The sequence below is a fragment of the Ostrea edulis genome, chromosome 9, assembly GCF_947568905.1.
Source record: "Ostrea edulis chromosome 9, xbOstEdul1.1, whole genome shotgun sequence".
Classification (NCBI taxonomy): domain Eukaryota; kingdom Metazoa; phylum Mollusca; class Bivalvia; order Ostreida; family Ostreidae; genus Ostrea; species Ostrea edulis.
In genome coordinates, this window is record NC_079172.1 from 48,778,765 (window position 1) to 48,804,147 (window position 25,383).

The window sequence follows — 25,383 nt, forward strand, 5'->3', positions numbered from 1 at the left end:
TGAGCAGCTGGCATGTGTTCTACCAACTGACAGGTGCAAAGCAATATGCCCCTTTGCTTTGAAGGGGGTGGGGGAATAATAAACAAAACAACAACTGACTGACAGACATACTCAAAATTGATATCACCAACTCTACCTAAAGCAAGGGTAAGTGATGAGACCCACAGGTCTTTGTTTTCATTAACCCACATATATCTTCTTATGGAGACAACAAAAAAGTGATTTCAGTTCTTCTGAATTTTATTTACAATATGTTGGATAAGTCAACAAATATTTACATTCATTTCATATTTACAAACCAATCTTGTGTACCGGGTATTACACCTGTAGTTTTACATATCAACATTTGGAAATGTGCTTTTACACATCCCATTTAAAGACAAGAGCCTTCATATCATTCAATAATATATATTCTACAATGTCATTGGTCATGAATTTTCAGCATTAAATTGATTGCAACACTTTAGAGCATTAATTACCATGATTTTTATTAAGATAAAGATCTGTTATTCACAAAATATTTGTTCGACCACATAACATGTTCCTGAAGACACTTTTAAAGTGCAAGTAAAATGCCCTTTTACATGTACATAACATTCTATACTTTTTCAAATGAAGTACACATAGCACACAAACTAACTGTTTTAAACAAATGCAATAACAAATTCAATACTCATCTTAAAAATCTATTGGGCTGTATGGTCTCTTAAATTAAATCACGATTTATTTTTTTCAGTGTTGACATGACATGGTTTTTATCACAAAGACAAAGCATCTTCTTTCTGCACTTTGTATTATCTCTTATTTGTGGATTTCCTTTGTGAGAATCAATATGCTGGCTCTACTTTTCAGGATGTCAGACTGAATGAAACGTCCTCTTGGAAGAAACGGACATGACAACACTTACTTAAATGCATGTGAGGATGAAGAGAATCATGGTTAAATTATAATGCATACTGAGATTGGTGAAATTTGTTAGTCTCTACTATGTTTGCTTTTCTTGCTTTTCCTTCGATGACGACTAGGACTTCTTGATGAGGACCGTTTGTGAGGTGACCTTGACCTAGATCTCCTTGACCTTTTGGGACTGAAACAAAAACATTTACATTGAGTACATATTTTGATCCATCAAGATACTTAAATTCTTTTTTGGTAAACTATTCAGTAAGCTGTAGGATAAGTTTTCTCCCCAATTACAGATCCACATGGAGGTATGACAAAATTGACAAGACAGTGCATACAAGAACTGACTTATAACAAATTAGTAACAGTAAATCATGGTAGATTTAACTATATCCATCAAATATAAATCACATTAAACAATGGTGTATGTACCGATTATCATACAAGGAAATGCCCAGTTGATACAGCAATTACATGTACCACACAATTTGTAATCATTATCTAACTTTATCATGGTTCTTACCTCCGAGATCTTTTCGATGAGCTGCGTTTTGGACTTGATGAATGCGATTTGGAGTCAGGTGAATAAGACCGAGAGCGATGTCGCTTCCTCTCTTTACTTCCAGGAGAATCTGTCACTTCCTGTCAAAGACAAAATTAATGTCATGGAAGGCAGATAACAGGAGTTTCCTTAAATCTTTATACTCTAAGAAATCAGGAACAAAATCATTAAATCCATAAAGCTGGGGGGGGGGGGGGGGGGGGAGAGAGAGAGAGAGAGAGAGAGAGAGAGAGAGAGAGAGAGAAGAAACGCCTGTAAAATGAAGGGGGGGGGGGGGGGGGGGGAATCCCACCTTTTGAAAATATCAGGTACACATGGGGCATAAAGAGTGCACAAATGTTCAGAAAAATCCATGCTAGTCTCTCAAAACATGTCTGGACAAAATCATGTCTACAGAGGGACATTGATGGACAGAGTCATGTGCTGATTGTGAGTACCTCCTGTGCCGATTGCGAGTACCTCCTAAACTCATTGCTTTTTCTACCAGTGGATAGAACAAGAAAAGGTGAGTCTGCTGACTTTTAACTCCCATAAAAATCATGTTACAATACAATTTACACAATGTACAGAACACTAGTACATGTACTTCCTGCAGGAAAGATAAACACCGCAAGTGTCTCTTACAACAATACTAACTAAATTATTCATTACATGTACCCACTATCTCACCTTCTGTAGAAGTTTCTTTCTGTAGTGCTCGACCTGGTTTGCGATACTCATATGTGATTTTCGAGATCTCTTTCCACTTTCGATTTCATCTTGGTACTTCATCACCTTCAGCTTTTTGTAAAATAGATCATTAATAATATTAAAACTCACATATCCAAATAAAAGGATATGGTAACAAGAGGCCCATGGGCCACATCGCTCACCGGAGTCACCTTGACCCATTTCTGAAGACTTTCCATATATATTTGCATGTAAAACCTTAGTCCCTATTGTGGCCCCAACCTACTCCTGGAGGCCATGATTTTTACAAACTTGAATCTGCACTATGTCAGAAAGTTTTCATGTAAATGTCAACTTCATTAGCCCAATGGTTCTTGAGAAGAAAATTTTTAAAGATTTCCCCATTATATTTCTAAGTAACACTTTGATACCCTATTGTGGCCCCAACCTACTCCCGGAGGCCATGATTTGAAGAAACTTGAATTTGCATTATGTCAGGAAGCTTTCAAGTAAATGTCAGCTCTTCTGGCTCAATGGTTCTTGAGAAGATTTTTTCTATTTATTCCCATGTAAAACTTTGATCCCCTATTGTGACTTCAACCAAACCCCGGGGGCCATGATTTGAACAAAATTGAATTTGCACTATGTCAGAAAGCTTTCATGTAAATTTTATCTATTTTGGCTCAGTGGTTCTTCAGAAGAAGATTTTTAAAGATTTTCCCTATATATTTGTTTGTAAAACTTTGATCCCCTATTGTGGCACCAACCTACCCCCAGGGCCATTATTTGAGCAAACTTGAATCTGCATTATGTCAGGAAGTTTTCATGTAAATCTCATCTCATCTGGCTCAGTGGTTCTTGAGAAGAAGATTTTAAAAGATTCTCCCTATACATTTCTATGTAATACTTTGATCCCCTATTGTGGCCCCATCCTACCCCCGGGGACCATGATTTGAACAAACTTGAATCTGCACTATGTCAGGAAGCTTTCATGTAGATGTCAGTTCCTCTGGCCCAGTTGTTCTTAAGATTTTTAAATGACCCTACCCTAATTTTGCAATTTTGTGATTATTTCCCCTTTGAAAGAGACATGGCCCTTCATTTGAACAAATTTGAAAGCCCTTCACTCAAGGATGCTTTGTGCCAAGTTTGGTTTAAATTGACCCAGTGATGCTGGAAAAGAAAATGAAAATGTGAAAAGTTTAAGACACCAACAACGACGACAGACAAATTTTGATCAGAAAAGCTCACTTGAGCCTTCGGCTCGAACGCTCAGGTGAGCTAAAAAAGAAATGGTTATGGTGTCCCTTTTTATCTCTACCTCAATTTCCCTCAATTTAGCCCGTCTTTCCTCTGTCATTTCCTGTTTGGAGCCATCATAACTTCTATTGAAGTCATCTTCTTCTTCTGAATAAGCTCCTTCATCCTCTAATGGACTATAGGCAAAAATAAATAATCATAATCCTTGCTTAACTACACACTCTCAACTATTCATAACAACATGTACATCATGTGTATGTTCAAAAGTAAATTAAGTACAGGAGGCCCATGGGCCACACCACTCTCCAGAGCATTCCTAGCAAAACTATCATTATCCAAGCAGCTTGGTTCAGAAATTTTTTTTTCAAAGGTAACAACTAAAAATTCATTGTTTATTAAACTTGACTACAAATTCATTAATTATCATATGACCTTGTAGACAGGTATGGCCTTTCATATTAACAAATTTTATCTAAGGATGCTTTCTGCCAAGTTTGGTTCCCTATACATTCACTTGTAAAACTTTGATATCCTATTGTGGCCCCACCCTAACACCTGGGGTCATTATTTTTACAAACTTGAATCTCTACTATGTCAGGAAGTTTTTTTTGTAAATATCAGCTTTTCTGGCCCAGTGGTTCTTGAGAAGATATTTATATGACCCCACCCTATTTTTGCATTTATGATTATCTCCCCTTTGAAGAGGACATGGCCCTTCATTTCAACAAACTTGAATCCCTTTCACATAAGGATGATTTGTATCAAGTTTGATTGAAATTGGCCCAGTGATTCTAAAGATTATCCTATATATCAGCATGCAAAACAAATTTGAATCTACTCTACATTAGGAAGCTTTCACTTAAATCTCAACTCTTATGGCCTTGTGGTTCTTGAGAAGAAGATTTTTAGATTTTCCCAATATATTCCTATGTAAAACTTTGATCCCCTATTGTGGCCCCAACCTACCCCCTGAGGTCATGATTTTAACAAATTTGAATTTCCGCAATGTCAGGAAGCTTTCATTTAAATATCAGCTCCACTTGCCCAGTTGTTCTTAAGAAGATTTTTAAATGATCCAACCCTATTTTTGCATTTTCGTGATTATCTCCCCTTTGATGAGGTCATGGCCCTTCATTTGATCAAACTTGAATACCCAAATATGCTTTGTGCCAAGTTTGGTTGAAACTGGTCAAGTGGTTCTGGAGAAGATGAAAATGTAAAAAGTTTACGGACAGACAGTAGAGAAAAGGTGATCAGAATGGCTCAATTGTGCTCTCAGTTCTGGTGAGCTAAAAAATGCAAGTTTACTGTTTACTGCATACGAATGGACACGTATCACAAAAAGTATTAAATTTTCCTGGAAAAAAACTAGTACACATCTACAAAGAATCTTACGCTCCATCAATGTCTTCCGACTCTTCCATTTTCGACGATTGTGTATCTTCTTGATCCTCATCTTGTTGGTCCAAAAGATCCCATTTGGACGTTGTCATAGCTACAAAAATAAACAAAAAATCCTATAGCTATAAAAATAAACAAAATGTCCCATAGCTATAAAAACAAGAGGTACTGTGAGCAATGCTCACTAAGAATACCCCCCGCTTACCCCAATCTCCCAAAGGGTGTTCCCAATCTCCCAAAGGGTGTTGTTAATAGGTATAAATTACCTCTTTCCTGAGTGTAAAAATATGGTATGCCTTTGTAGAAGAAAATGGAAGATATAGTCCTAACACAAATCCATGGTATAAACCTATAATTTTGACCTTGAGATCAAAGGTCAAGGTCATAAAGAGGTCATGAATGCACATGACACATCGTCTCATGGTGATACACTCATGTGTCAAATATGGTATGCCTATGTCAAAGAACAAAGAAGTTATGGCCCGGACACGAATCTACACAGACAGATGGACAGACAGGCAGACAGAGTGATTCCTATATACCCCCCTGAACTTCGTTCGGGAGGTATAATAAACAAAAGATCCCATTTGGACGATGTCATAGCTATAAAAATTAATTAAGTTATCACAACTGTAGGCCAAACAACTACTTAATCACCTAGACAAGGTACAGCAGTGGCCTCCATCTCTGTAATCATTTCATCTAATCAATTTCCTTCACCACCTGGAGTAAACAAGACTAGACACACCCGTGTTTTGGGATGTACTCTAACCTTTAATGCCATGATGGTAAATTCATGTACCCTCCATGGCCAAAGTGTGGTCCCACAGAAATATTTCCCAACAGATTTCATTCCAAACTTTATTCTCTTGAAGTCAGTTCTGGTTAAAGCTGACCAAGGGTCCATTACATTATTTGAAAGTCAGTGTAACAAAATAGGAAAAACTAAACTTTCATTACAATTGGAAGGAAACACCCAAGGTGCGGATATTACTGTCTTAAACAAGAGCATCTATTTTTATCTTGAAATCCTTGGATATCCGTAAAAATTTGTTTTTAAATTTAATCGAAATGTCTAACTTAGAAGTAATTCATAGACCCACCCTTGTTAAACTTTAATTCAAGCACATCCATAAACATATAGCCATTTTTCCTAATTAAATTGATGGTCATGATTTTGTCATGCCACGGTGTATTTTTCCTTAAATAATGCTCTAAAACCAAAATTGTTTAGAAACCACCCTTAACCCACTCTAAACATGGCAGTTTCCAGCTCTGAAAAATACAATCCTCTATGTACTTTACCTTGGGCCTCTAACTCGGCTTCATCCACAGTTTCCCATTTTGAGCTGGCGAACCTTGGCTGTGGTGGCGATTTCTCCCTCTCAGACTCCATAGCATTTCCATCGAGGTCTTCCACTAAAAATATCAATGTTTTGGAGAGTTTATACTACAAGTTCATAATTCTCTCACACCATCTTTCATTGAACATATTCACTTACAAAAGTTAAATCAAACATCAGTTTTAATTTTTATTTTTTTTTACCAAATGCAAGCAACACAATGAAGACAATATCTTAAAACTTTCAGAATAACAGAGAGACACAGATTGTCCTAACAACCTCTACTCCACTTCACCAAGTTTTAACACAGAAGACCTTCTATTTTATTTTGCTAGCACATAAAGTGTCAATCCCTTAAACCATTTCCTTTATGAACTTACTAGGAGCGCCATCTAGTTCCTCTGTGTAGCTGTCCCCATCCAGATCTTCCACCAAAGGTTTGCCATCAATCGTCTTAATCTCCACTTCCTTGGAGTCCAAAGGTAAACCATCCAGATCCTCGATTGGAGCGCCATCCAAATCTGACCCATGTCGGCTATTATCATCATCATCGTTCTAATACAACAACAAAGTGCAACAAATCACTCAGTCAGCAATCAGCTGGGATTCCACTTTGTCAACTTTTACAAGATGTGCAGTGTGTGCACAAAATTTCTCATATCACACATATTCCACCATGAACCTGCCTAGGATATCTCATCAATTATTCCATTGTTAAAAAAATTGTCACCCCCCCCCCCTCCAAAAAAACAACAACCAAAATCTGGTAGTAGATCATGACAAGTTTTATCTAGATTATGTTGTCATTTATGAACACACAACCTGCAAAATCCCGTCATTTTGTCATCAAAATTTTTAATTCAATGAAAATATATCTATTTTGGTAATAACACCAGTATTTAATTATTTCAAACAATTCTTAACCTCAAAACAAGCACATGAATAAGTGATTTTGGTGATTAAATAATTGTCTTGCAAGACAATTTTCTTCATTATATATTTCTTTACACTAAAAGCGGTTACCTAACATATGTGTAGTTTCATTAGGATTCTCTTGTTTTTGTACAAATAAATGTTTTTATTAGTCATTAATATATATTCCTATGCCACTGAGAGATTTTGAGAGAAAAAATGGTTGCCATCACTTTCACAGCTAATGCTCTTTAACAAGACATGCGATTGTTCAACCTACCTTAGAGGAAATCAGGCCAAGGAATACATTCTGTAGGCTAATAAGGAAGTCATTAGGATAGATCGCCCAGTCTTCCCAGGCACGGAAACAGGACATCACCTTTTGCTGGATGAGAAATGTTTTGCTTTTTGTTAAATATCTTCTCCAAATAGAACATCATATTTCATTGAGACCATATCTATTCATTTCAAGCACTTCAAATTGCAAAGGAGAGCTGTTAGAATAAATTGTCATTTTTTCATCAAGCTTCTTTACAAAACTGACTGTTTCATATACTTAACAATACTTTAGATAAACAACCAATTAACCAGGAAATGTTTTGAAGTCATGTGACTAGTGATCAAAATGGCTGCCAAGATTGCAAGTGACTGCTATATATAAGGAATCAAGTAATTGACTTCAGTCTGTAAAATGGTGGTTGCTAGCTGTGAATAGAAAGATGGCCTCTTAAATCAATTAAAACATAACACAAAAAATGCTGAGCAGACCTCAATTACGCCTCTTAAAATGAGTGGCCTTTCAATACATGTGGCCGTAAGGACTGGTGCAACTGCACATTTGGTGTTTTATAAAATTTAACTTTACAGACCTGAAAATTTGCTATTAATCTACAACTACCCCCTCCCTGAATTACTGAAGCCTGCATGTACCTTGAATTGTTCTGCTTTCAACCTTCCATCAATTCCAGCATAGGTTTCATGAACATCCTTAAATATGTCTCGTAGCTTATGTTGAAAACTACAAAAGTACAAAATGAAATTATATTTTTATCAAACCAATGAGAAGAGAGTTGCATATTTCAATCTTGCTTAGAGTTGCTGAAATATAACTCTCACCATCTCCTGAAGAACGATGCATTGGGTACTTTGGCACTGCTGTTGAAAAGAATGTCCGACACTAAAAACAACCTGGCGATCTGAAAAACAGGAAATCAGTAACATCACAGATAACTCCATTCAGAAGCATTTTCAAGTCGTTGTCTATCCAATCAATCATATCCAACTTCCAACATTCCATCTCATTTCAACATTTGCAATATCAAATCAGATTGTTGAAATGATATTTGGGGAATTCTAGATGTATTATCATGTCTAGAAATGTACTGTAATGTTTAGACATACAGTAATGTCTAGGTGTACTGTAATGTCTATATGTACAGTAATGTCTAGATGTACTGTAATGTCTATACGTACTTGTAATGTCTAGATGTACTGTAATGTCTATACGTACTTGTAATGTCTAGATGTGCTGTAATGTCTATACGTACTTGTAATGTCTAGACGTACTTGTAATGTCTAGACATACTTGTAATGTCTAGACGTACTGTAATGTCTAGACGTACTGTAATGTCTAGACGTACTGTAATGTCTAGATGTACTGTAATGTCTAGATGCACTTGTAATGTCTAGACGTACTTGTAATGTCTAGACGTACTGTAATGTCTAGACGTACTGTAATGTCTAGATGTACTTGTAATGTCTAGACGTACTGTAATGTCTAGACATACTTGTAATGTCTAGATGTACTGTAATGTCTAGACATACTGTAATGTCTAGATGTACTGTAATGTCTAGATGTACTTGTAATGTCTAGATGTACTTGTAATGTCCAGACATACTGTAACACTAGTAATGGAAAGTTTCTCCTCTACCTTTTTGGGTATTGGTGTCTGCAAGATGGACAAGGATTCTGTGATACATTCTACAATTTCCTCTGCTGACTCAGCATGGTCTAAACACCACACCATAGCATCTCCAACTTTGTTTCTCTCTGGGGTTAATTCCCGCAGCATATCTTCCAATCGATCTCGTTGACTACAAAGCAAAAAGTTGACATACACTGTATAAACAAGTCCTACTTCTATCTGTTAATCAGTTGTATTCCTGTAAATCAAAAGCTGAGTATCCTATCATTAAACATACAGCTGACTATCCTATCATTAAACATACAATTGACATCAAATTTTGTTCTGGCATGCATATAATTTGAACAAACTTTTCAGGCAAGAAAAATTCAGGATTTTAACTTTCTCGTGATGTTTTCACAAACCCCTTTCACATTCGGTCTCTTTTTCTTCCTTGCTTGAGCTCACTAATTACTCCTATCTTGAACCCTACTCTATCACTTGTTGCTCGATGGGAAAAGTATCATGTCAAACAGAATAGAGTATATTTAGGGAAATATTCGCCCCCGTTTTATTTCATCCCTTTCGCCCTTGTTGTTGCTGGGTGAATTTAAGAGTAAGCAAATCTATTTTCTCTCATATCTCTCTCTTAACACAACTATGTCCAGGCGAATTTAAAACGGAAGGAAATTGTAAGTGTACAAAGGCGAAAATAACACTGGACGAAAATTTTAAAGCCTGTATATAATGTACCTTTTTGATATAGAGTTTACTTAGTATGATGTTCTCGTGGATTTATTGGTAAAAACAAGCCGAAAAGAAGATAAAAAGTCAATAAATTTGGATGCTAAAAATCAAATTGATAAACTGTACAGGGAAAAAAATAACTCGCAGTGGAAATATTCACTATATTCACGGAGTAGATAGATTTGTGAATTCAAGAAACAGTGAATAAGTTGATTTTGAAGATCAAGTGTTTTTCTATACAAGTTCAGGCTACCAGAATCTTCGTTATCTGTAACCTGGATCGGAAGGAAATCTGATGGAGGGGTTACTTTATTCAATTCAAGCATGATTTCAAACATGTCAAATGAATGGACCAAATCTACTGAATACTCTATCAAAACCCTATGCGTATTGTTTACCTAGTAAATATATTTCACTGTAGCACAATGGGCTTCTTTTTTAAATGAGAAATATTTCAATACAGAGTTGTTGTTCTTGCTACATGATTCATTAAAATACAATGGAAGGTAACCCCCATTTTTACAAATCCACGAATTCATCAAATTGCGATGTCAAAAGAGAGGCAATTTGAAAATTACAACCCATGAAACTAATCCCCTGTATAGTATCCATTCAGATCCCCTCTAACGCATTGAAATAGCATACAAGTTTTATAATTCTTAAAGTATGTAACTTTTAAAATTATGATCTTCAAGTTAAAGGAACTGAACACTTGAGCATGGATCAACTTCATGAACATGCATTCAAAATAATAATGCAGAATGATATTGTCACACAATAGAAATCCAAGGCCACAATTACATGTAAATAATTGGTAGTTTCACGATGCCAACCCATGCACATTTAAATATCACAAAATAGGACACACTTTCCAAGTCATATTTCAAATAAATGAAACCAAAGATGTTTAGTATTCACATTTATACATGTACATGTCAGAAAAGTCTGAATCCTTTTCAGAAAAAATGTATTATAAAATTGACAGTTTCTTCTAGAATATCTTTTATGAAACTTTTATCCTTTCAAAAGATTTATATGACATTATTAATATCAAGAGTTGATTTTCTTCTGACATAGTGCAAACTTTTCTTCAGAATACAATTCAGAAAAACAGGGTTAATTCTTTTCGTATTGTTCCTCCATCTCGACTAAAGAAAACAGTATTTTTCCTACCCAGCAGTTTCAGGTGTGGGTAAGCAACACTAAACCAACAATTATTTAATTGAGGCCCTACCACCAAGAAGTTATTCCTTCTGAGGTTCAGTTATTACCTGTCTGAGTTGTCCAGTTATTACCCGTCTGTGAGTTGTCCAGTTATGACCCGTCTGTGAGTTGTCCAGTTATTACTTGTCTGTGAGTTGTCCAGTTATTACCTGTCTGTGAGTTGTCCAGTTATTACCTGTCTGTGAGTTGTCCAGTTATTACCTGTCTGAGTTGTCCAGTTATTACCCGTCTGTGAGTTGTCCAGTTATTACCTGTCTGTGAGTTGTCCAGTTATTACCCGTCTGTGAGTTGTCCAGTTATTACCCGTCTGTGAATTGTGCAGTTATTACCTGTCTGTGAGTTGTCCAGTTATTACCCGTCTGTGAATTGTGCAGTTATTACCTGTCTGTGAGTTGTCCAGTTATTACCTGTCTGTGAGTTGTCCCTTCTTTGGTCCGCTTGGAGCCTGATTCTCCACCACTTTATCCAAGAAATCATCTCTCACAAGTTCCTCTGGCATGCCCTGTGTATAGGGGTTCATGGGAGGAGGTTTCCACAATGAACCTCCCTTGAACATTCGAATCTCTTCAGTCCTCCATTTGTATGGTGAATCACCCTAAATGACAAATATTCTTTCATTATATTTTTACAAAGCAACCCATGACCCACAGTACATGCCCGAGTTACCTAGCTTACACAAACATGTTGCTTATCGTCCAAAAGACAATTACATGTATATAGTGGTACTATGTCTTAGGATGCCTGTTCGTTCCATTGATATACTGTTGTCATTTAACTCTTTCCTAAGTCCATAAATTCTTTAACTTAAGCACTTATAGTCTTACATATAGATGCCATATGATAATTACAGTAAAACACAATTACAATGAACACGCTTATAATGAATTCACATTTACAGTGATTTTCATTCCTTGTTGATTTAAAACATATTATAAACTTATTTAATATAACAAATATTGTTTATAATGAATCAAAATTGGTCTTCCTAATCACTTCACTATATTTACATACACTGAATCTTTTCTCTATGAACTCGTTAAGATGTTCTGTTGTTTATTGTAGTATGCAGACATCTACAATCCAGGCACACAGCATTGTTTTTCTAGGAGAGGGGGGGGGGGGGGGGGGGGGGGGGGGGCACTTGCTGATACAATATTGTTTACCATTTTGTTACTTGAAACGAAACAGTCAATGCAACATTGCTTTCATCATAGACAATGAAAACATGTTTGTTGCAAACTAGTTTGATCCAGTTTTTAAGTACCACATGTCCGAATAATCATAACAAATATGGAGCACCGTTAAAGTCAAAGGTTCCATTGACAGTTCTGTTTAGAATAAAGGCCTTTGGACCTCAGAGTGGACTCGTCCACGATTTCCAATAAGGAGAAGGGGGGTATATACAGCATCTATAAGCTTTGATTCTGAATTTTAAAGTATGGTAAAACAAAATGTACATGCATAAGTATTATGCTAAACTACAACAAGAGTACCGCAAACGGTAAATAATACGCCCGTGAAATGCTTACATCAGGTGTTTTTCTTGTGCTATAATATGTATAACTTTGCTTCAGGTAGTATCGGCCATCATGAGGCTGTGACAAACTTTCACATGAACAAAGGGTCTCAGCTTAAAAATCGAGATTTCTTCAAAATAAACCCAGTTCAACAACCTGTAATTTTTTCAAAAATCGAAGAAAATCAAAATCCTTCCCCAGATGCACATCTTCAGTACCCATACAAACACTCCACAAAATAAGATGGTCCTCACTTGAAAACTGTGGGAGGAGTTGGGCGGACAAATTATGTACCCTCCATAGAATATTAATTTCCAAATAGACAAAGTTCAACAACCTGTAATTTTCTCAAAAATTGTAGAAAATCAAAATCCATCCCACATGCACATCTTCAGTACCCATACAAACACTCCACAAAATAAGATGGTCTTCACTTGATCTGTGGGAGGAGTAGGGCAGACAATTTATGTACCCTCCATAGAATATTAATTTCCAAATAGACTAAGTTCAACAACCTGTAATATTCTCAAAAATTGTAGAAAATCAAAATCCATCCCACATGCACATCTTCAATACCCATACAAACACTCCACAAAATAAGAAGGCTCTCACTTGAAAACTGTGGGAGGAGTAGGGCAGACAAATTATGTACTCTCCATATAATAATTATTTCCAAATAAAGGTGCAAAACTCCTGGAAAAAAGGTCGAAATTGATCAAAATTGCAGCATGATCTAGAATGACCCACAAAGAAGCTACACAGCAAGTTTCAGCATGATATGTGAAAGGGATATGAAATTATAAAGAGAAAACCCCGAACGGACGGACGGACGTAGACATCGCTGTACCATAATACGTCCCATCTAAAGACGGGCGTATAAAAATGTAGAAATCTATGGAATTTCAACATCACAAACTAGGAACATGACACATCCGCTTGAGGAATTTACCCATAAAAGCTTCAAAAATAGTGTGAACATAAAAGTTCAAGACAGAAGATCATTATCCATGGTATCCAGCACATCTGCATGAGATAATCACCGATTGGTACAAGTCAAATATCATAAGCCTACCACAAACGACAAATAATGTGTAGCAGGTACTGATACAAATTATTCTATTGAAGTCTTCAAATATCGTGATCACCTCTTTCTTTGTTCTGTTTATGAAGTACTCCCACAAAAATGTACCACATGCATATGTAAATGATGTTAACTATTTTGTTGCTTATTTATTTAAACAAAGCAAATATAGAATTTGTTAATTCATTTCAGATATATTTTCATCAGAATTCTGTAAGAATATTAATTCAAGAATCACCAATCATTTATTTTCACAGAAAGTTAAATGCAATATATCGAAGTCCTTATTCATCTAACCTCTCCCTCCTTAAATTCATGCACAATTAAAAATATTATTTTGATAGACTTCATCAGTCTTTCACCATTATATTTTGGCTAAAATTTGAATATATTATACATAACTTTATTAACCATGTTAACAAATCTTAAACTCCATGAAAGACATGCAGTGTCTGCTTTCATACCTGCAGTCTCATCTTCTCCCGACTGTATTCAGTTGTAGACCTGCTAGGTCAATGCCCGATTCTAAAATTTCACATTCTTTCACAAAAAATGTGTGCTTTCCATTGACATTATCAAAAATTTTATGTGCACAGCAATGATTCTATTTCACAAAACATGCACTGCCAGTCAAACTATATTCAGACATGTATGAGCTAGGGTGGTAGTGAAGCAGTGTAAACCCTATGCCAAGGAGTAGGTGATGAAGGTAGTAATAATTGCTGAAAAAATCTCATAACCCGCTATACAAAGAAAGCATTTAGTTGTTTAAATATAAAGCATGTTTTACTGCACAGATACAGCGAACGGCACAACAGTAAATGTCAGTGGCCTTTTTCACACAATATCCAACAATTAAGATCAAAGTTTCAAAATCCTATCCTTCTTTTAAAAACCTTATTCTTACTTGGGCATAGTGGAGTCTAAGACAGACAATTTTTTTTATCTTAGTAAGATTTTTTGTGAAACTGGCCACTTAAATTGAACTACACAGCATAAATCCTACCTGTAGTATACTGAACAGTTTCCACCTGTAGTAAGTGTGGGCGGGGCTCATGTTGTCAAATAGGAATCTACAAGATGTACACAACACATCAACAATGGAGTGATAGAGAATAGGATGCATACTTTTATTACTATACAATATTGGTAGTTATCAGAAACTTTCACAATTTCATGCAGGTCACATAAATCTTCATTTGCACTACTTCATAGTCAATGTCTGTCAGATTAACATAAAACCCATTTCTTGTAATTTCTACATTTCTATACAATGAAAACGTATTTCTTAATACTTAGTTACCTAGATGAATATATACCTGTATTGTATATATACCTGTATTGTGTATATACCTGTATTGTATATATATACCTGTATTGTATACATACCTGTATTGTGTATATACCTGTATTGTGTATATATACCTGTATTGCGTATATACTTGTATTGTGTATATACCTGTGTTGTGTATATACCTGTATTGTGTATATACCTGTATTGTATATATATACCTGTATTGTATATATATACCTGTATTGTGTATATACCTGTATTGTGGGTTCTTGAGTTCTCTGTTCATGATCATGGCTTCAAACATCGGACCTTCACGCACCACAAACTCGATCATACGGTGAATTAGTATCAGCAGGTTTCTGTGGAGAGACCGAAAACGTTTCGCAACTTTTTCACCTGAGAGAACCCCCCAAATATTTCTTGAAATTTCTGCTTTATTCATAAATTTGAATTTTGAAACTTTCAATTTTGAAAATATTCCCTTGTGTCAGAAAACTTCTGTTTGCCTTGATTCTTAATCACAGGGTATTGCAGGAGATATTGAAATTTTTCAATGCTTTGATATTACACATTAATAATAGGTCATGGGCTGCGTCGCTCACCTGAGCATTTGAATTTTTTGTAAATAAAACTTACAACCCTTCATTGGACCAATTAAACTCCAAGGTGATGTGATTCGAGATCTACTTTTGTCTTATGAGAATATTTCACCAAATTTTCTTATGAACTCCGTTCTATAACTTTTAACCCATTTTGCGACTACACACTGCACTAAATCATCATACTAGCATTATAATTTGCAGTTGTGGTTCTTCAGAAGATTTATAAAGATTTCTCTATATGCACTGTACTTCTATTTAAAAGTACAATAAACCCCTATTGAGGTCCAACCCTGGTCCCAAAAAAAAAAAAAAGATTCTACACTACAATATGAGGTTGTTTGCATATCAATTTGACAAACTGAACTGTTGTGGTTCCAGAGAAGATTCTCCACATTTAAAGAGAATATGCTTTTTTTAAATTGAACATGAATCAAACATACGTGTATTATGTCAAGTTTAGTTGAAATTGAGCAAATAGTTCTTGAGAAAACTGTGATTGTTGATGACAATGGACAAATTTTGATCAGAAAACTTCACATGAACACTCAGGTGAGCTAAAAACCATAATGGATAGATAGTATGCATTCAGTTTTTCACTATGAGCGACAACAAATCAAGCCCAACTAATTTACAGGATATTTCTCCGAAAACAGTGCCTTTGCACAAAAATTAAGCACGGATATTTAATTATTAATTTAAAAAGAATCACTCCATTATCACACAAAAATTTTAGTTTGGAAAGAGATTATATTTAATACTGTAAATGTCTTTAATTCCAAATGCTTAAATTTTCACAATTTTCTCTGTTGGTACAATTGACAGTGGTTTTAATTTCACGGGACAATGATTTCTCATAACACAATATTTGTGATTTAAAGACTTTTTTTATGAACCATCGACAGTTATAGGAAATTATTCACAACAAATTCAGAAACTAAGTTGTAATTAACTTTGGGCTTCCTAATAATTTTCTATGTTAATTGTCATCATAACTATATTACTTAAACAAAGACTACTTATGATGAATTACTGGACTCATATATATATAATTATAATAAAGTCACTCGTCATTGATGAATCAGTATTCAAAAAGGGGTATCTGTGTTAAAAGCGTTGAAAATTGACCTTTGCTTATCCAAAATTAAACCAATTCATGTTATTAATAGCTTTGCATACACAATCGAGCGATTAACTGACTGTGACTTTATTGTCACTTCCTTCAATAACAGAATATAAATCTAAACAACTATCAAAAAACATTCTTGTTATATTATTCTTTGTCCAATTACATTTAATTTTGTTGTTGCTTCAAAAATATAATTTTTATTTTAGAATAGAGCAGTCCAAGTCTAGCATCTCTCCCAGTGCTGGTGAATTATGCTGTTCAGAATATTGAATTATTTTCTGACTCGAAAACTAAATGGGGTTTTTTTTTTTAACATTTTGGGATACTACCGACGTCTTTTGGTACATAAGAGTTTGGTTCAGCAAAAGAGTCTAGTATACTTACTATCAACATTTTACAACTACGGAATAGGAAAACTGGATTCTTAAGTGCACGACACGTATCTGATATACATGTATGAATCCTACATTGATGTGTCCGTAAAAAAATCTTTTGATTGTAAACATTGCGAATTTAAGACCACCGTAACATATATATTATACATATGAAAAAAAGCTTAATACTATTCAGACTACTATTTTGGTGTGGTTTTTTTGTTTACATTAACACATACGTATCAAAACTTTACTTGATATCGATAATAAAATGGACAAATTTATTACAAATTTAGATATAGACAACATATCTGTCCTTCATAATCATCATGATTTCATCACCCCAAGGCCCTTCTATAAATATCTGTCCCTCATAAATGCTTATCCCAAACTCCCTTCCATAAATAACATACATCAGTCCATCATGACTTTATCATGATCCCCAACAATTTCCAACATATGACATCTTTTACACAGTCAATTTCAGACAGTTTTGTGTAAACAATGAAACTTGGTCTAATTAAGAACATGTTTGGTACTATAAAAAATTCACAAATTGGACAACATATGAAATACAGAGCATCATTTTCATGATAGAATTACAAGTTTGGTGCCAAAATATGTGTACAGTTTATACAACATTTCAGACAGCATAACACTGGCATTAAACCATTGTTGCTCTTTTTACAAATGCTCAATACTATCAGCATCTTGAGCCCAATTATACCTACTGACAGAAATAAGACAACCCAAAAAATTGTAAGGAAAGATGCAACTACAATACAAAATTGAGTAAGTCCAGTTATACCTAAACATTGGCAAGTCATAATTTACAAATATTTCAGGACATACTAGCAGATAAGACTGAAACATACAGTATCTCCCACTTCACAATGTATGATTCACATATAATTACAGTGCATAAATAACAGTCCAATGGGCCACAATGCTCACCTCAGTCAAATTAGTTCCATGGATGTTTAAAATGTTAAATTTTGAATTCAAATGGTAACATGGCATGAACTCTACTTTAGAATTAGTAGTTCAATATAAATGTGTTTACTAAAGAGCCGCAATAAAACATGCTTTTATATTCCTACAAAAGTTTAAATCCCTCCTCCATAGCCTTGTTTCAGGCCCATGGGCCATCACTTGTATACATACTATATAATGCTGCTTCTGCTAGAGTTTTCAGTGGTTCATCAGAAGATGATTGTCACTGTGTACAAGCCATAGTATATATTATGGTAAAAAAAATGACATCTGTCCTCATCAATAAGAATTCTATAATCACGATTTCAGACGATTGACTATTCATTTGCATCATTTTATGATAATTATTAGTATCTAGTGAAGTATTCTTAAAGTTAGTCACTAGTTTATTTATCAATAAGACGACCTCATTCACCAATGAAGTCAGCTGCCATTTTTTGATGACAGTAATACACTTTGTGCAAAATTTAGTTGACATTGGCCCATTGGTTCTTGAAAGGAGTTTAAAATTAACATTTAAAATTTTTCGTGACAGTCTAGACCGCCATAATGATCCATTGTATCAAACAATTCTGTCTTATGTGACTATATTTTAACCCTCCCGTTGGAAAAATCCGAATACAGAATCTCCGTATACAATCATAAGAGCATGTAAACAATTTTGAAAATTCCAGTTTGTCCGGAAGTTCTAAATGGTGCAGATGAAGACATTAACAATTCAACATGTGCATGGTTCAATTAGCCAAAGAATCCATGTTACAGGTCCTAAACATTTTATTTTCAAGACTTTAATATCAACTGAGGAGACATCAGACAAAGTTTGATTAGGAAAGCTCACTTGAGCCTTTGACTCAGGTGAGCAAAAAAATTTCAATAGAGTATCTGCATTACCCCCAGAGCCTTAACAATATTGTCATGTACAAAATCTGCGAAAGACTGTTTCCACATTTTCAATTGTTACACTATTTTAATCTAAAAAAAATCTTGTATGTACCAAAAAAAATGTACATTGCCAAGTCACATTGAAGTGGTGGGGAAAAAATCAGTTTGAAAACATAACTGACCCAGTAACTTTCAGTTTTTTCATGATTTTCAGTACATCGATACAATTCTCTTCTCTTTCACACCCTTGTTTGTAGAATGAGAGTTTTATTTTTTTTAAAAATCTTGACATCTTCACAGACTTCTCTTCCATCGACATCAACCTGGTGCTGACTTCTCGTCCGTCGTCTTGTTACCTCCCCTCTGAAGCTGACGGTGGTTTTATGCCTAACCAGCCCTAACTATGGTTGTAAACCTCGCAACTCTTAGACCAAAAACATACAAACTAAGAATAGATACCTTTCCGTTGGGATAACCACCTTGACAACAGCGTTGGCTAAACTCTGGAGAAATCGCAGTTGAAAAACCAAATTAAGTCGTGTTAAGTATGGTTGCTAGCTACATGTACATCATGTTAATTTAAAAACAATGTCTAATAATAATATATACTATCCCTACGCCACCTAACCAAAGTATTATCATTTTAAGATAATTTCTTGAACAAAAGCATACCTACCATGTAGAAAATTAAATAAATTTCACACACAATCTTATCTGTGTTGTATTTCTTTTCATTTCATGCACAGACAATAAAACCGTATTAAGGTAGTAATAAAGAACAATAGAAACATTTGGGGGCTCCAATATACATTTACCACAAATGATAACAAGACCTATCAGACACATGTAAAATAGCTTTCTTCTAAACGTACATGTATAACAGAAGAATTCAATGTATTACAGACTTGTGTCCCTGGATTATTACCTTGTCGCCACTCTCTTCCTCCTCCCAACCTGAGGGGGGAGGGACTTTTCCCAAACTCTTTCTGCTGCGATCCCGTCCACGAGATGGCTGGGCATTGAATGGAAGTCCTGAAGGAGGTGGGGGTTGTGTCATCTCTGCTAAAGCTGGGGGTATATACACCGGATGAGGGGGGATAGGCACAGCCTTGCCCCACCCTAATTTCATCTCATACTGCATAATATCCTTGCCTGTAGAAGAAATACACAAAAGTTCATTCATAATGGGTTGGTTGGTTTTATAATGTTTAACGCCCCATGCCCCCTTCGAGAATTTTTCACTCATGTGGAGACATCAATTTATAATGGGAAAAACAATAAAATATGATCGTTACAAAAGAGTACCATTTTAAGTTTACATGTATATGAATTTGCAATAAAGGCTTGGGCCTAAATAAACACTTCATGTTCAGTTCAAGTGTACATATATTTTCAAGAGAGGCCTATACAGAAAAAATTTCTTGTTTCCCCTTTCTGATCCACCATCCTGACCTATACATAAAGGTTTAGAAAAATACTTATTTGGAATGATTATAAATGCTATGTAATATGGTGACTTGAAATAAGAACAATGGGTCATTTGAAATGGGAAAGTTAACATACATGTATAACATATATATCAGACTTGAAATGGAATTATTTTGATAAATCTGTAGCAATAAAAAATGACCTTTTAATGAATTGAGTGCTCTCTCCCCATCCTTCCTGTTCATGTATGCCACAAACCCACAGTTTCGCCCTCTGTTTCTCTCTTCATCTGTTCGAGGCCACATGATCTTGACACTGGCCAATGGACCAAATCGGCCAAAGATTTCACACAACTGCGGTTCTGTCATCTAAGAAATTGATTTCAAATTTAAATTGAAAATTTAACATGCAAGTTTTAAATCTTTTGTAATTCTTTCAGCAAATTACAAGACATGGATAAGGATGACAATTTATAGACAAATCAAGAATCATTCTCCAACCTTATTAGATCCAGTAGCGGAGAATTTAGGAATAAACAACATGGTACATTTTAACTGTATTCTAAAAGATTCCCAATTGTAATCTTCTGATAATTCAGTATAAGAAATATTTATTCATCATATGAATATAGATCACGTAACATAAGAGTGTAAATCTTGAAACCACTACTGGGGATTCACATGCTCTCCAGGGTTTAAAGAAAAGACAATCTCAACTACAACTACACCTGTCCTTGTGGACATCGAAATTATGATTAAACAAGAGGCCAATGAGCTAAAACAGTTGCCAGTGTGTCACACACAAAGACCATGCACATGTTTAGGAAATGTTACATGTTGATAGCGCAATGAATGCATTTTTCAAATCCAAAAACAGAATAGGCTCAAGATTTCAAGATTAATCAATACACATGATCTGGTTTGGTCATAAGCACCTTTGCGCTCAGTCTAACCTTCTAATATCTCTTTATTATAACATTGTTGCCTAAATGCAAAGTAGGAGGGATTGACAGAAACATAGACATGTAGACTAACACGATGATTTCCTCTTTATCATCTAAATCTTGTTTGCAGAAGCTATAGATGTATACATCTAATCCGTATCCTACATATTCTGGAATAAAAAGGCAATGGGGAACAAATCTCAAAATTGGGGAACAAATCTCTAAATAAAGTACATGTATGTGAGGATTCTTGCATATTATCTCCAACAAACTGTATCCTTTTGGTTCCAAGATGAATTTTCACGAATTTCCCAATAAATCGCATGTAAAACTTGGAGCCCCTACCATGACCATGCCCTGTTCTCCAGGAGTGTGAACAAACCTAAATCTTAACTTGACAATTGTGCCATTGCAATTATTATTAAAAAGTAAAAGCATTTTTTGAAACAATTTCCCGATGTGTATACTCATGAAAACTTTGAAGCCCTATGCAATGGCCTTTGGGTTAATGGTTTGAAAAAACTTGATTCTTCATTATACATTGATGAAGTTTCTCTTTTCTGGTTCAGTAGTTCTTGAGAATATTGAACACCCTACCCCATTTCTTAAATCTTTCATGGGATGGGAGTTTGATCCTTCCTTTGAACAAATTTGATGCTTTGTGGTAAGTTTGAAATTGACCCAGTGTTTCTAAACAAGGAGTTGAAAATGTGAAATTTTTTCTGCAACTAATTTTGATCAGAAAAGCTAGAGCCTTCGGTTCAGGACGAGCGAAAAAGCACAAGGAAAGTAAGTATATTGCCAACCATGCACTGATACTGTACCTTTGGATTTATATTTCCAACATAAATATTGGTAGTGGTTTCATCTGTAGGGTCATAGGGTCCAAGCTTCATGTCTGTAACAGATTAAATGTACACTGTAGTTATAAACTCTCAACCAAACAAAAAACAAAACTAATAACAACAAAAAAAACACAAGGAAACTACTACATTGCATCTGACTGAAAATGTTCTATCCACCACCATTACATATCAGATGTGTTTTATTGACTAAAACAATTTACAACTGGGCAAAGCTGCCTATGTAACAGTATCTATATTTCCAATGTTTTTGCCTTTGATATTCTTACAAATTGTAATGATAGACATTTCCTCATGAATTATGAATTTTGATCAATTTAATACGTCTATTTAAACAGCTGAAAATTCTAAAAGAAATGAAAGTGAACGAAAAAATAAATTTCATTTTTAAAAATACAAGAAGGCTGCTTCACGCCAGCATACTTTTCATGCAGCCTTAACACATAAAAAAAATTTATGCTTCAGTCACAGAAATGAAAAATGTGTGTGTGTTGAATTGCTATGAACTCTATCCTTTCATTGGATCAATTTTTACGTGGTTTCAGAAGAATAACAATGTCCATATTGAATTGATTTTATGGTTAAAGAGATTTTATTCTGTATTATCACGCCTCAGAAAAAATTGTTGAAATCTAATTTGTCAGATCTTGGACACATGACGCCGTGAAAAAAAACTGTATCATGCGAGAAAAATCCATATTGAGCGAATAATTTAGTGTCAGTTTCGACTTGCAGCATTAACAAAATTGGCAAAGCGATAAGTTGTATGATATAGACCCCCACATATACAGCTAGAGGTCTTCGACGAGATAAATTTGTTACACAGTTAGTTATTGACGTAATACGGAAAAATACATGGTGTGAAAAGAAAACCCGTATCGAGCGGGGCTTTGCCATGTATTTTTCCGTATCAGGTCACTAACTAACCGTGTAACCAATATTGTAGTTCATATTTTCTTGTTAATGGAGAATTAAATTTTGTGGGAGTGTCCGTATAATGAAAAAAAAATCCACCTTGGAAAATTAATGTATTACAGTATATGGTAAAATTGTAATTTAAATACTCTTAAAGTAAACTAGATTTTAAAAAAACAAAGAGTACTTGTTTCTGGAATTCCTGTACCTGCAACGTTGAGATCTGATGCAACGGGTTCAAACTTGGACATCCGAGAAGGTTCTTCCAAAGGAAGCATGGGTATGCCTGGATCAGGGGGCTGCTGATTCCTCATCTTCTTCATCTTATGTCGCTGTTCTCTCTCCTGCTGTATTCTAAGAATTCAAATAAAACTCGTCAGCTGCTGCTGTCTGTATTACATCAATGTTACAAACTCATCTGTTTACAGAATCATTTTACAAGTTATAAGATTCAGGAAATATGTCTATACTGCTTCAGTTCTTCTTTGAAAATCTCCAAATTGCTCTTTTTCTTTACTTCTGTCTTCTTCTTTCCTGGGATAGGCTGGAGGGAGAAAAAAATCAACTGTATTGGCAACCATCCAACTCTTTCAAAAGACTATTGACGTATATGGTATAGTGCACTTGAAAATTCAGTACAGCTTACAAATGGAGGATAACTAAGCTATTGTAAACTATTTTCCTCTAGGGTTCCTTATTTTGTAAAATGTTCTTCTTGTGGGATGACCATTACTTTTGCTCATGGCCACAGACCTATATTGGTGTAGTCAGGCTTTAAAATAATATCAGACAAACTGTTTTAGACTGACTGGTTTGGGGGAATCATCCAAAACCTCCTCCTGTTTCCGGGCTTCCTTGACAGACTGAAAAGTAGATGCTAGCTCGGCAAGTCGGGATGTTGGTTTGTATACTTTTGGTTTGGATATTGCCTTCTCCCCTATAAAATAAAAAAACAAGTGAAATGTGAATAATGTTTTTTAAGATGAAGTACAGAAGAAGAAAAAATCAATTCAAAATGCAATGAAATTTTCCACCATTTCCGTCTTTTGTTCAATCATTACCCCAACAAGGGTGAATCCTAATATTAACATTTATCATACTGTTTAAATTTACCCAATACAACATCCAATCTTTTTTTCGACCTACTCGAATTTTTTTCTGGATTGAATGTTCCACCCTTGATCCACGTCTTGGTCAATTTTCCTGCATCATCAAAAGATGCTACAAACTCTTTGTATACCTCTGCCGTAGCCTTCTCATCTTGCTATAACAAAAATAAGTCATTATTGAGTCAGAGGCTCACAGGTGCCTAAATAGCTAAACTTTACTGACTGACAGTATAGTGACTGTGACTGTAAAGCAATGCTCTGTGAAAAAGTATGTGTGTAATAATTTTTTTAAATTTCTCAAGTGTTTCTATAAGTGTGATTTTAGGGGGAAAAAACTGAATAGTTAACCAAGCAACATTCAAAAACTTAACTGTTCCTGTACCATGGAAGATTTTGAAAATCTTATACAATAACCCGGAATGAGGATGACAGATGTAAGGTGATAACTTAAAAGTTTAGTTGAGCTCACTAGAACTGTTCTAACAGTACTAATACTCCATGGGGCTCATTCAAATTTGAGCATATTTAGTATACCTGAATATCGCATAGATTTCTGTAATGCATGTATTACAGTTATAAACCAATGTGCAAGGATTCTCCATACCAACTAAATGGCTTTTAAAAAAAAAAACAAAAAAAAAAAGGTGGTTAATAATGCAACATCCGATAATATTCAATAAATCAAACCTTTTTACGTAGCTCCTCCTGCTCACGTTTAGACAGGGACTTTTTACCAATATTCATTGTCCCAACTTCAAATGCCTTCAGTTTACTTTCTGATATTGTCTATAAATTAAAAAAGAAAAGTAACGTTATCTTGTACATATGCTGTGGCCTGTACACATCAGTATTAATAGAGCTGTAGCAATGACTTTCAATCATTTTCATTTTATCCATTTTCACATTGATATATACCATACATACTCGCATACAAGTCGGATTTTTGGGAGTTAGAAATTGGTCCAAAACTCTACATTCAGAAGATTCACATTTTTATGGATGGCATAATGTATAATATATTTTTAACAACTCTGTACTCCGATGATTATAATGATTAACATTGACTGGAAATATCATATTTAAGTATTCAAGATTATTCATAAAGTACAAGTATTTACATATTTTAATTCTTTCATTTATCTTTAAGTATACATGTATATTATTGAAATTGATTTGTTGAGAAAATTAATAAATATCAGCACATTCTTGCAAAAAGTTATACCGACTTATAAGCGGGTCAATGGCAAATTCCTCCAAAATAGCCTACAAATATACAACCGACTTATGGGCACAACTGACTTATAAGCGAGTATACATGTATACGTTATTAT

The 25,383-nt window shown here is 34.8% G+C and overlaps 1 protein-coding gene across 4 annotated transcripts in view; it reads right to left on the reverse strand.

The window, feature by feature from the left end:
- Positions 1-222: 222 nt before the first annotated feature.
- The window catches only part of LOC125657851 (U2 snRNP-associated SURP motif-containing protein-like), a 29,571-nt gene continuing 4,410 nt past the window's right edge, over positions 223-25,383 (reverse strand). Inside the window, exons 2-24 of one of the 4 annotated variants that reach the window (XM_048888692.2) lie at positions 24,740-24,838; positions 24,090-24,207; positions 23,753-23,880; positions 23,414-23,487; positions 23,152-23,297; positions 21,990-22,063; positions 20,425-20,590; positions 19,720-19,946; positions 19,254-19,297; positions 15,072-15,176; positions 14,530-14,596; positions 11,333-11,520; positions 8,982-9,144; positions 8,167-8,246; positions 7,981-8,068; positions 7,331-7,435; positions 6,519-6,693; positions 6,101-6,214; positions 4,790-4,889; positions 3,456-3,570; positions 2,135-2,245; positions 1,427-1,545; positions 223-1,087 (exon numbers count right to left, since the gene is read on the reverse strand). In XM_048888692.2, the coding sequence (XP_048744649.2) occupies positions 976-1,087; positions 1,427-1,545; positions 2,135-2,245; positions 3,456-3,570; positions 4,790-4,889; positions 6,101-6,214; positions 6,519-6,693; positions 7,331-7,435; positions 7,981-8,068; positions 8,167-8,246; positions 8,982-9,144; positions 11,333-11,520; positions 14,530-14,596; positions 15,072-15,176; positions 19,254-19,297; positions 19,720-19,946; positions 20,425-20,590; positions 21,990-22,063; positions 23,152-23,297; positions 23,414-23,487; positions 23,753-23,880; positions 24,090-24,207; positions 24,740-24,838 (2,718 nt within the window). In that variant the 3' untranslated portion in view covers positions 223-975. Of the gene's footprint in view, positions 1,088-1,426; positions 1,546-2,134; positions 2,246-3,455; positions 3,571-4,789; positions 4,890-6,100; positions 6,215-6,518; positions 6,694-7,330; positions 7,436-7,980; positions 8,069-8,166; positions 8,247-8,981; positions 9,145-11,332; positions 11,521-14,529; positions 14,597-15,071; positions 15,177-19,253; positions 19,298-19,719; positions 19,947-20,424; positions 20,591-21,989; positions 22,064-23,130; positions 23,298-23,413; positions 23,488-23,752; positions 23,881-24,056; positions 24,208-24,739; positions 24,839-25,383 lie in introns of all 4 variants that reach the window. The other 3 variants (XM_048888691.2, XM_048888690.2, XM_048888689.2) reach the window with 3 other exon arrangements.